Consider the following 13,317-nt stretch of genomic DNA (forward strand, 5'->3'; position numbering starts at 1 on the left):
TTATAATAGTTAAACCCTATATACTTCTAATCAAAGCCTACTTTGGTCCATACACATAAAATCCTAATAGTCAACCTCCTATACTTATGAAGTACAACATAATGCAACTTACATGGATTTTCTCTCTTTAAGATGAGAAGCTCTCTCCCACTGTTAGGTATGGTCTTTGGGTTTATCCCTACTTCTCTTCTCCTTTTTCCTGTCCCATCTCTTCGTCTCTATTCCTGAACCCTTCTTCTGGCTACCCTTTCTCACCATTATTCTCACCTTTTGCTCTTCTCTCCTCCTCCCTCACCCGTCCACTCATCCGTTTCCCTAATTTCCGTACCCCTGTTTCTGGGTCTGAGATTTGCTCACCTTCGCCCTTCCCTCTTCCCTACCCAGCTTTACTTTCATTTTTACATTCATCCCCCCTTCCATTTCCTTTGCTTGAGCATATGACGACGCATACGCAAGGTTCGAATGACCCCTTCACCATTGATCTGGAAGAAGGTACAGTTGAGAGTGTTGATAACTCGCACCTTTGTCTAATCGGCAAGATTTTAGCTCCTAAATCCCTTAACAAACAAGCGGTCTCCCGTATCATTCTATGAGCTTGGAAACTTAAGGCTGAGGTTTCTATATCCCCTTGGGCAGACAACATTTATTGTTTCAGCTTTCAGAATGCAGATGACAGAGCTATGGTTCTTCGAACGGCCCCGTGGTCCATAATGGGTAATCTCCTCGTTCTCCAACCACTCTCTATTGAGAAAGTTATACCTGAGATAGAATTTAATTACTGTCCATTCTGGGTTCAAGTTCATGGTCTCCCCTTGGACAAAATGACTAGACGTAATGGGCAGATTATTGGTGGATCGATTGGGAAGCTCATTGGAGTAGAAGCTCCGAATGACGGCCTTCTGCTCTCACGAAGTTTTCTCTGAATTCAGGTGGATATTAATGTCACTCTTCCACTCCCTAAGGGGTTTATGTTGCAGCGACAGAGCAAGGGTTCATCCGAGATGACAGAGGCCTGGATTTCCTTCAAGTATGAACGCCTCTCTGAATTTTGTTACGATTGTGGCAGAATTGGCCATGATAGAAATTCCTGTAAATTTGTGTCTAGTGAGGTGGGACGTCTTTCTGGCTATGGGCCGGACCTCAGAACTAGGGTAGCTCGCAATTTAGGTCTTCCGGTGGAATTTTACAGGCAACAGATCAATGAGTTGGAGGAACGTCTTAGCCATTTACTCCGGCGTACTTCTAACCTTCCTAGTGAATGCGAGGATGCTCCGAGGGCGGACCCTCCGACCAGCTACACCAGTCCTCTGGCCCATGATGCACCACCACCTTCATTGCCCGTAATTCTGGCAAAATCGGCAGTACAGGATAGAACGCCTCTTTGTCCCCCACGTGGCAATAGGGGGGATACACTTGGGGTAGCAGCACCTACTCCACTACCTGTGCACCCTCAGCTTTTGCCACCACCTGAGGTAATGCTCCGACCACCTTCATTTTTGGCTCTTTCTCGACCTGGGCCAAACCTAAATGAAAATTTTGTTCCTGTGGGCCAAAACCATGCTGAGCTAGCCTACTTTGTTACTGAGCCTTCGGAGGAAAGCCCCAACTCTCCTAATAGCCCACCCTCCCTCCTGTCTAAAGGCCCAAACCTTTCTATTGACAGCAGCCCCATTCCTAGCCCAACTTCCTCACTAAAAGCCCTCACCCTCTGTAAGGAAGCCCCAACTAATTTCTTATCCAAGGCCTTTCATGGGCTATCTTTAAAAAGAAAGGCCTCTACAGAGGAGTTCAATAGCCCAAGCTCTACAAAATCCCTTATACCATCCTTTGAACTAGTACCGGCTCTGAACCTCCCTCTCACAACACTTTCCTCCCCAGCTCTTTTCCCTCCCTCCATTGGGGGCAAATCCCGCCCTCGAAAGAGTAAGGTGCATAGATCTCTGAAACCGAAAGGAAACCCTGCTAGTGTTCTTGTTGAGCCACACTTATTCAATGTGGAAATTTGGGATGAACTCACTGTTTGGGCAGATTCAGAGGCCCTCCTTTCCCAGGTCCCTAGCACTTTTCCTGTGGAATCCGAAACTTGCAACTCAAAGGCATTGGTGGCTAGCCTTCAACAGCCACACGGGCCATGCTAATCATCAGCTGGAACTGTCAGGGGATAGGACGACCTCTGACAGTCCAGATCCTCAGAGGGTTATACATAACCCATCGTCCTGGTGTGGTGTTTCTCATGGAAACCAAGAATAAAAAGGAGGTTTTGGAACGGATCCGAAGACGACTTCAATTCTCTAACTATTGTTATGTAGATCATGCGGGTATGACAGGGGGACTAGATCTGTGGTGGTCTGATAAGGTCAGTTTGGACGTTAGATACAAGAATGCAAATATTCTGAGGTGTGTGCTTTCTGATTCTGGGGCCCAGTGGCTTGCTACTTTTATTTATGCCCCTGCTAGAGCTAGTCAACGAGATGTCTTCTGGAACCAACTCCGGCTTATTGCAAGGGACAACCGTTTGCCGTGGATGTGTATAGGGGACTTCAACGAGATCGGGTCTATAACCGAAAAAGGAGGAGGGACTGTGCCGAATCCTCGAAGAATTGAAAAATTTCAATCTGTTTTGAATGATTGTGCTTTCATGGATCTTGAGTTCAAAGGCAACGTGTTTACTTGGTCCAACAATCATTAGGGGTCAAGTATAGTTCGGGAGCGCATAGATCGGGCGGTCTCCACAGTGGCTTGGAGGGTGTTGTTTCCCTATGCCCAAGTGTTTCATGAACTTATTTTCGGCTCTGATCATTGTCCACTCTTGCTCAATACTTGTATTCCCCCGATAAAGTCCCTCGCCTCTTCAAGTTTGAGTCCATGTGGACTACCTCTCCAAATTACCGAACTGTTATTCAAGAGCATTGGATGATGTCCCAATCGGGTTCTCCCATGTTTCGGTTTTGTCAGAAACTCAAAACATGCCGCAGGGGTCTTAAAGCCTGGAGTTTGGGTGAATTTGGAAATAACCGGGTAAAAATTCTAACTTTGAAAGAGCATTTAGCGAGGCTTCAAGCTTCTCCTTCCTCTGCGGACACCTCTAATGCCCAAGGTCGTATTCAAGCTGAACTTTCTGAAACTATGTTATGGGAAGAGATATTCTTACACCAAAGGTCCCGGGTTAGGTGGTTACAATATGGCAATCGTAACTCTTCTTTTTTTCATGCCTCTCTTACTCAAAGACGACAACGAAATCAGTTATGTGCTATTCAAAATGAAGCGGGGCAGTGGCTGACCACGGATGACGACACTAACTCCCATATTTTGGAGTATTTCTCTAGCATGTTTAAGAGTGAGCCTCCAAGGACTATGGATGCTGTATTGCAAGGGGTTCGACATTCGGTTACACCCGAAATGAATCACACTCTCACAAGACCTGTATCTGACTCGGAGATAAAAAAGGCAGCTTTCCAGTTGGGCCCTTTGAAAGCCCCTGGCCCTAATGGTTTTTCTAGGATTTTTTACCACCAGTATTGGGATGTGATTGGGGCGGAAGTGACCAAGGCAATTCGGAGCTTCTTTGAGAATGGGCATCTTCTTCGAGAATGGAACCAAACTAACTTGGTTCTTATCCCCAAGGTCTCAAATCCAGTCAAGCTCTCTCAATATCGTCCCATCAGTCTGTGCAATTTCAATCTAAAAATCATTTCTAAGATTTTGGCTAATAGGCTTAAACCTATTCTCCAATAGGTGGTTTCTCCCCATCAGTCAGCTTTTGTTCCCGGCCGTATGATCCAAGACAATATTCTTATAGCCCATGAAGTTTTCCACCATTTGAAACTTAAGCGGAGAGGGGTCGACTGTGCAATGGCGGTGAAGCTGGATTTTAATAAGGCTTATGACCGAGTTCAATGGGATTTCTTATCTGCCCTCTTAGAGAGGATGGGGTTTGCTGGTCTTTGGATTCAATGGATTATGGCAGTTGTTACAACGGTGTCTTTCTCAGTCTTTGCTAATGGGAGGAAACGTGCTTCCTTTATCCCCACTCGGGGCTTGAGGCAGGGTGATCCCCTTTCTCCGTATCTCTTTGTTTTGGCTGCTGATGTCCTCTCTGCTTCTCTGACCAAGAGCCTTCACGAAACACGGATCAAGGGCCTTAAGATCAAGCACAGTAGCCCTCCATTGACACACTTTTTTTTCGCTGATGATGCATTACTTTTTGCCAAGGTTGAAGCAGAGGAATGCCTAGCTTTAAAACAGACCTTGGAGTCCTATTGCTTAGCTTCGGGACATCTCATTAACTTGGACAAGTCTGGGATTGCTTTTTCTTCTAACACTCCTGCTTAGACCCGTTTAGATACTTGCAGCAGTTTGGGCGTCTCCTCTACCCAACAAACTTCTAAATACCTTGGGCTTCCTTCTAGTTGAGGTAAATCAAAGTCTGAAGCTTATAATTGTCTCATAGATAGAGCTGTTCAGAAAATGCAAGGGTGGAAGCAGAGATTACTATCACAAGTCGGTAGAGAAACCCTTGTGAAAGCGGTGGTCCAAGCAATTCCTTCCTATGCAATGTCCTATTTCATACTCCCAAAAAAATTCAATGATCAACTTAACTCCTACACCCGCAACTTTTGGTGAGGAGGCGACCCGGAGGATAGAGGCATCCACTGGGCGAGTTGGGCCAAACTCTCTCTCACCAAGTCTCATGGAGGTATGGGCTTTCAGGACTTTAGAGCTTTCAACCTTGCCCTTCTCGCTAAACAAGCTTGGTGGTTGTTTAAATTTCCCAACTCCCTTTGTGCCCAACTTCTAAAGGGAATTTATTTTCCATCTTCGGATTTTCTTTCAGCTGGAAGGGGGAGAAGGGCATCTTGGGCATGGTCAAGCATTCTCCAAGAGAGGGATCTCCTTCGTAAAGGCCTTTGGTGGCAAGTTAGTAATGGTCAGTCCATTAATTTTTAGGAGGACCGTTGGATTCATTATTCTCCACATTTTAAACCGACCAATTTGAAACCAGATGGCTGCCAAGTTCAGTGGGTTGGGGATGTAATCAATTCGACCCACGCTGTGTGGGACAGAGACAAACTTCTGGGGATTGTCAATCACGAGGATGTTAGTAATATCTCAGTCATTCCTATCTTATCTGAGGGTCAAGCGGATACTCTGATCTGGCACTATACCAATAAAGGAAATTATGAAGTCAAGAGTGGTTATCGGCGAAAGTGTGCTCCTTCTCCTAACTGTTCGGTATATCAGGAAAGTGTTGAATCCATCGAGCATATTCTCTTCCACTGTGACTAGGTGAGAGCCGTGTGGTTTGGATGTAATTTGGGGCTTTGAATTGGTCCGATCCGATTGCTTCAGCTCTCCAGTGGACGGTATCTCTGATGCAATCTTGCTCTCAAGCGCTTGACAGAAGAGAGATGGTGAGTAGGGTGGCCATCGTTGGTTGGTGTATATGGAAAAGTAGGAACAGTTGGGTTTTTCAACAATGCTCTGTGGATCCTCATCGAGTTTCTCAACAAGCCCGTGCTTATTGGTAAGAATTTGAACAAGCCCATCACCACCCCAAGCCTCCATCATAGCAGAATTCTATTCCAGATCGCTCTCTCCCTCGTTGGATAGCTCCCCTCCTGGCTGTATGAAAGTTTCCTGTGATGCCAGCTTCTCTTCTTCGGATGGTAGAGCAGTGTTGGCTGTCATTCTGCGAGATAGCCACGGGAAACTAATTGATGGTGCGACCTCTATAGCCTACTTTTCTTCAGCTAAACAAGGAGAAGCTCATGTTATTCGTCTTGCTTGCATGTTTCTTCAAGCTCTGGGTCTTTTGAATCTTCAAGTGGAGAGTGACAGCCAAAAAGTGATCACCCTTTGTGTTTCTGAGATGGTTCCTCCCTGGGACATTGCTGCACTCCTACATGATATTCAGGTTGTGTCTTCTTCTTCCCAAGTTTCCTTTGCTTGGATTCCTAGGGAGTCAAACGAAGTAGCTCGCTGGGTAGCACGAGCTCATATTCATGGAGCTCTGCCTTCTAACTGGGTTTCTACCCCTCCTGCTGCTCTCTCGGCTTTGCTTTTGGCGGATGTTTCTTTGTAGCCTTCGGGCATTTCTTTGTAGCCTTCGGGCATTTCTATGATAAAAAAAAAACCTCCTATACTTATGAAATCATGACAAGCAACCCTACACTTCTGGTTAAGTGTCAATGTTGTATAAGTCATTAACAGAAGTCCGCAATATGACAAGTATATGACTACAAAATGAGGGTAAAAGAGGAAAATCATTCAAATTTTTTATCTATACACATTTCATCCCAAATTTACATCAAATTTTGACTATATTTGGTTAAAATAAAACACAGATTAGAAATGATCAAAGAGATGAATAGGATTTTGTAAAAATTAGAATCATGAAACTCTATTTTCCATAGTAACGTAGTTTCTGTATATTCCTCTTTATTTCCCTTTAAATTTTCTGCATTTTCTTATTTCAAAAATTCTATTTTCTTACCTTTTTGTCTCAATTTTCAACATATAAACACATATATTGTAGGAAAAAGCTTGGGACCCCCAAATTGGGGACTCTCATGACCCCCTAAATGTATGTGATTGGTCCAAGTGTGTTTTTGTTTTTGTTTTTTTGTTTTTTTCCTCTATTTCAATGTGGGGGTTGTGGGGGTTGAGTTTTTGTAGGGATCTCAATTATTATTTTGTATTATATTATATAACTCTTACATGCTTATTACATGAGACAAAGTGTATATTAGTTGAAAATAAAGATGATTTTCTTCTCTTACCTTCATTTCATAGTCACATGCTTGTTACATAACTGAATTCTGTTAAAAAATTAAACAATGGAGTAGCATAAGAGAGAAATTGATATTTGATTAGAAGTATAAGGTGTTGATTACCGCAATTTTATATGTAAATACTAAGGGGTTGTTTGGGGTGTCTTAAATAAGTGTACTTTTTTGTCTTTTTAGACTAAAAAGTTGAGGTTGAAAATATGAATATTTGGGTCAACTTTTGACTTTTTATGAAAAAATATGTATTAAAATTGTATATATTAATGTGTAAGAGAAAATTAGTATTGAAAATTATGCCATCGTAATTGTTGACTTTTGATAATTAGTAATAATTTTTTAATTTTTTAAATAACTTTTTAATTTTTTTGACTTTTTTTTAAGACTTCTCAAATTTAGCCTAAAGTCAAATCAGAAGCGTAGAGAGTTAATTATGACAACTTCATATATGAGATTGAAGTGAAATTTGATGTAAGGCGTAAACAATAAAAAAATAAAAAACATACAGGGGATTTATTTTTGGCCTTTTGCCTTTCCGTCCTCCGGCGAAGACCGGCGTGCAAAGAGAGGATTTTAGGAGCCTCCAAAGCTCAATCTGGTTCTCGACTCATCAAATTCCTCTCTCTCTCTCTCTCTCTCTCTCTCTCTCTCTCTCTATACGTATATATAGCTTATAGATACATACAATTATCTGTTAACCAAGGAAGAAGAAGCTTCAGAGGAGGAGTTTGACAGCGATGCGGCAGCTCTATTAGGGTTTCCCAAGCACTCGATCCGATCTATTCTCTATTCGTTGCCTTAACAGAGTTGGAATCGCTGTTGCAATCGGTGATTTTCTCGTATTTGTTCTGAGAGTAAATTTTAAATGGGGAACTTATTCGTGAAGAAACCCAAGGTCACCGATGTCGACAAAGCAATCCTCTCTCTCAAGACCCAGAGGCGTAAGCTTGCCGATTATCAGCGAAAGGTACTGTATTTTGAAATTTGTTCACTTTTAATTTCTGGGTTTAATCTTGATTGAAGATCTCAACTGGCTATGAGGTCGAAACGTGGTTGGAATGAGGTAATTGTGTTGATTTCCATGGTGTTAGAATAGGAATTAATTGAGAGTTGCCCTGGTGAGGGATAATTTTGATCATTGTTGGAGAATTATGTACCTGAGCTAGTCCCAATTCTCTAGGTGGTTGATGTTGGTTAAAGAGGAAATGCGTAAAAAATTATGGGTTTTGTTCTGAAGTGAGATAAATACAATATTGGAGGAGATGGGAGCCTGTTGGATTCAAGATATTTTGATTAGTTGTAGTCATTTCTAAATTATTTAGAGGCATTATCATTTATTTGCTTGCGCAGAGTATGTGATATCAATATTTTTGGCGATTACATTTGAAGCGTTAGTTGAATGTCATGAACTGCGTATGCCTTGCAAGCTGAATTGGAGGAATTACCCTACGTTAAGTAAGGCATGTATGTTTGGGATTTTAAAATGTAGAAGAAAAGGAGTATATATGTCAGGTGACCCTAGGATATTCTAAAGAAATGGATTCTCGGCTACCTTTTTCAAGATAACTACCTTGTATAATGATCTCTGAATTTCCCTTTCCTTGAGGGTTTATTGTATAGGATAGTGTAACACAGTAGCATCTGATGTTATTTGATGTATATGTATGTATATATGTATATTGACAATGATAAGTTAGTATTGTACTAGAAAAAGAGTGCCAGAAGGGGCACAACCTTTGTACAAAAACTAAGAAGTCCGGCTCAACATTGAAATTGAAGCCACCTACAAAATCTACAAGAACAAATGAGGATTCACGAGGAAAAAAAAAAAAAAAATCCTTTAAGCAAAAGCAAATAAATAATAAAACTATGCAAAATACTCGTCTTTTGTTTTTGAATTGCTAACCCTGTTTCCTTTAAAATGCGCATATTGTTTTCTCTCTGCAAGCTCCACATAATGCTCCAATTCCTGTCATCTACTTCTTTCAGCTGGATGCTGTAATTGAAGCTGAAAAGCAAGCTGCAAGGGACTTGCTCCGTGAAAAGAAGAAAGACAGAGCCTTACTAGCATTGAAGAAGAAGAAGGTGCAAGAGGAATTATTGAAACAAGTTGATGCCTACCTCATTAATGTTGAGCAGCAAGTAAGTAATTTATTTTATAATAAAATCAAGCCATTCCTTTTGTTCAGTTACTTATTTTGTAGTTATATCTGTATTTATTGTTTGATGCTTTGTTTACACCCTTTGCATGATTTACGTATTGATGCAGTACACAATAAAGAAAGAGAAGTAGTACCCAATAATAGAGAAAGAGAAGATAGAGAAGAAAAAGAGGGCAACTGCCCTAACACGGCTATAGTCTAAAACACTCTCAATTCATTAATACAAAGCTGGCTATTACATTGCAAAGATCTAATATATATATAGGCCACAAGACCCTAAGTTCAAGTAGGAAACTAAATCATAATATTATTGGAAACTTAATCTACTTAAATAAGAAGCCAAATATTCTATGATTCTGATTAAACTATAAATATAAATGAATTAAATAAAATAGTAAAGACATAAATAAAATTATAAAGTTATTAATAAAATCTACACCAATAATCAGTGTATGGCCGTTCCGCATCATGTATTTTCATAAAACAGGTACTTGATGTACAATTTGGTTTAGTTGGCAGATATTGAACTGGCAAGCAAGCAAAAGGCTGTTTTTGAGAGTTTGAAAGCAGGGAATAATGCAATGAAAGCAATACAAAGTGAGATCAACTTGGAGGATGTTCAGAAACTGATGGATGATACTGCTGAAGCTAAAGCTTATCAAGATGTGAGTGTGTCTTTCCTTTATATTTCCTCGCTTATCGTTCACTTCGTAGAAGATCTTGTAATCTTGCTCAATTCATGATTTTTTGATCCACTAAAAAGTGAAATAAGTTTTTGGTAAGTTTATTTTTCTCCACTACTGGTGAGTGACCAAAGTTTGTGTATGCAAGGAGTATACAGCATATACTGCTGTTTTTTGTGTTTAATTCTTTTAAAGACCTTTTTTTTTTTAATTCTTTTTGGGTGAACATTTTTCCTAGATAAACTTTTGTTAGTATGTTGAAGTACAAAGTATATGTGCTTTCTGTTTAAGAAGTTTCTCATTATTAGAAAAGCACATATAGGTTGAACTAATTTCAGAAGCTTGAACAATGAAAAGACCTTTGCATTTGGTGAACCATTGTTCTTCTGCTATTGATTTGCTCTTACAATTTGGGGGAGAAAGTATTGAACTAAAGGGTGTTCGCTTCACCTGCACCAACTCCTACAGGCATGGTGCATGGAGCGGTCCAATTTTGGTTGGTGAAATGGATAGAGCTCGGATGACTTCTATTGTGACCCTTCCAGTGCAAAGTTGTGTGAGAGTTTTGTATCTATGGAAAGAGTTGACTAGCATCTGACTTACCCAAAGAAAAAAGATAGAGAAAGAGAGAGAAGGAAATAAAAGTTGCCTAAGACTAGAGTTTTAGGTTGATGGTGTATTTGCACTTCAAAAAGCTTAGATAAGTTGTGTAATCCAGGGTTTATCATGGATTAATCTGGAGCAATTTGGTGATTGTGCAAATCTTATCTCAGATTTTCATTGTAGGAATAACAAATGATGGTTTAACTATTATTTTTTTTTTCCCTTGATAACTAACAAATGATGCTTCTTGATATGGTTATTTAACATATCACTCTCTTTTTTTGCACCCCTCTCTCTCTGTACCTTGTTCTTGTTTCTGGCATGTTTTTCATCTATTAATAATTGTCAACATGTTTATTCTTATCTGCTTTCCTTTCTTGGGATAAAATTGAGATTTTTAATTCTTGACGTCCTCTTTTATGCATCTTGAAGGAAATTAATGCAATTTTGGGTGAGAAACTTTCTGCGGAAGATGAAGAGGAAGTTTTAGCAGAGTTTGAGAACCTGGAAACTCAGGTATGTGTATTTGGTGCTCAAATAATTTGTTCCAATCTTTAGCATTTTTGTTGACATATTCTGCTTAACTCATTTTCACCTGTCACCAATAGCATCTTTGCTCCTGTTATATTCGTTCGCAATAAAAACTACCTATTAGAGTTGTGGGATTTATGGTTTTGTTCAGTTGAGTGGGCCATAATCAATAATCAATATCAATACTGTATAGGGAATTTCACATTCTACTAAATTTATTATTGAGTTTTCATATTTGGGATCATGGAAGTGATTTAATTTGACATCTTGGCATTTGTCTACCCATACTGCCTCTTGAACGAAGGATTTGGCAGTAATCGAAATATACCTGCATGGATGAGATGGCTATATTGTGAATAATTTGTGTAGCTTATATAGAACACATGCCAATTGATAATTGCAAATTAAAGACTGGCTAAAATCAAACAGCTAGTTAGAGTTGGCATGAGCACTTCTGTTTTATTCAATTTAGTTGTAATACAAACAGCAAATTAAAGTTCTGAGATTTAAGGCTTTGTTCAGTTGAGTGAGCCATAATCAATACTCAATACTGTATAGGGAATTTCACTTTGTACTAATTTGTTAGTGAGCTCTCTTATCTGGGATAATGAAGTGTTGTATATTTGACATCATTGACATTTGTTGTTAAATCACTAATTGTCCCAAAAGCTTAAATTGTTAAGAAATGGACCTAACAATGTATATCAAACTTTCCAACATCATCCGCCATGTACAATCCTGTCTTGCATGGTGGAGATGCAATAAACATATAGATTGAAGCGGAATGCAAACGGAGAACAAATGTAAACAGAGAGTCTTTGACCTAAGACTTTCTTGACTTGAGTTTTGATACTATGTTAAGAAACCAATTGTCTCAAAAGTTTAAGTTGTTAGGAAATGGGATCAACGATATATTTAGGGTTCCAAATCAAGCAAAGCAACTTAACATAAAAGATAAGGTGTACATTATTGCATTTAGAAGTCCGAATAACACAAGGATATTGGGTAACTAGCTTGTTGGATTTACACTTTTGTACGTTGCATGAACATTCTTTATTCATTAGGTTGGATCTGTTGGATGCTAAATTTGATATGAACCAATGTGAAGTTCATGAGGATTAGATCCCTTGTGCCCATTTGTATTTTGGTTGAAAGAGAATTGAAATAGACTCGTTGCTGGGAACGTAACATGGCGACTAGTAGCCCCTCCACTTGTAACTCTTCCGTTTTGATAAGTATTTTAACACACAATGACAAAAGCGAAGAAACTACATGTTACCATATTGAACTACCACACATTTGCTGCAATAAACCTTTTAAAGATGGGAGATTGTGTTGGGTTGTCTTCTTCTTCAGCTTTATCCATTGAAGTTTGATTTTTTCACTAGTTCTTCTATGATTGATTTAATGTTGTTTCCATCTTTTGTTTGCTTCCAATATGTATGCATCTTTTGTAGGTGTTATGTTTCAGAATTTGTTATTTGCAAGACCATCCTTTTGATTTTTGGTTTTTCGCATCTAATGGGGGAAAACTGGTTTCTTTTTGCCAGATGGCGCTCCAAGATCTGCCGGAAGTTCCTTCTAAGGAGCTTGTTACGGAAGAAATTGAAGATGAGTTGGACCTTCCTGATGTACCAACAAAAGCACCGGTTGCTCCCAAGGTGGTTGCTGATGAGGCACAAGATGCTTCAGCTGAAGTTTCCGAAAAGAAAAGAGGTCTCTCTCTCTCTCTCTCTCTCTCTCTCATATATTGTTTAACTTCTTTTTTTCCTTAAATTTTGATTTGGTTTTTTGGTTCTAATTATACAGTCATGGAGGAACCTATGCCTGCCTAATGTGAAGAAAACATGGCATGATGGTTACTACTTTCCATTGGATATCTTCGATATAACCATTAAAAAAACTTCCATTTGACCGATTTTGAAATGCCAAACGGCCCTTTTGTTGGCCTGAATCTTCTCTTGTACTTCAGTGTTATTATGTACATCTTCTTCTTTTGCCTTCTTTTAATTGTTTTATTTTCTCTTTCAGGTTGTGTGGTTTATAGCAAATTTGTAGATCTTGACTTATATGATATACTTTTCATGTCCTGTATTTGTACAGAATTGGTGTTAATTGCTTAGAAGATGGTGCGAATTAAGAAGAAAAAATAAAATTTGAAGAATTCAAAATAGGTGTGGTGTGAACTTTAGATGGTGTTTGGGAAGACCTAAAAGAGTCTTCTCATTTTTTTTATTTTTTATTTTTTTGGGGGTCTTAGTGACTTTTTTTTCAAAATTATGTCAAAAAGTTATACTTATCTTGTATAAACAAATTTTGAAAATTCCAAAAAAATTTTGAATAAGGCAAAGTATAAAAAGAAAGTACTATTTCTGGTTTATTTTTATCTTTCCAGACTCTTTTTGAAATTTTTAAAATTTGTTTTTGATTTTCTTGTTTGTCTAACCTAGCTGAATTTAGAAACTCAAAAAAAAAAAATTTAAAAAATTAAAAAAAGTATAAATGAATTCACCAAATAATCAGAATTACTCTGTGATTTATTATAGTCATTTC

The 13,317-nt window shown here is 39.0% G+C and overlaps 1 protein-coding gene across 1 annotated transcript; it reads left to right on the forward strand.

Annotated features, from left to right (window-relative positions):
* The first annotated feature begins 7,218 nt into the window (after nt 1–7,218).
* Nucleotides 7,219–12,935, forward strand: LOC114256723 (vacuolar protein sorting-associated protein 20 homolog 1). Its single transcript, XM_028196393.2, has 6 exons — nt 7,219–7,752; nt 8,775–8,927; nt 9,460–9,612; nt 10,666–10,749; nt 12,315–12,480; nt 12,574–12,935. The coding sequence occupies exons 1-6, from the start codon at nt 7,651–7,653 to the stop codon at nt 12,597–12,599; spliced, it is 684 nt and encodes a 227-aa protein (XP_028052194.2). The 5' UTR covers nt 7,219–7,650; the 3' UTR covers nt 12,600–12,935.
* Nucleotides 12,936–13,317: the final 382 nt, after the last annotated feature.

Source organism: Camellia sinensis, chromosome 1 (genome assembly GCF_055761805.1).
Source record: "Camellia sinensis isolate YWXY chromosome 1, ASM5576180v1, whole genome shotgun sequence".
In the NCBI taxonomy this organism is placed as follows: domain Eukaryota; kingdom Viridiplantae; phylum Streptophyta; class Magnoliopsida; order Ericales; family Theaceae; genus Camellia; species Camellia sinensis.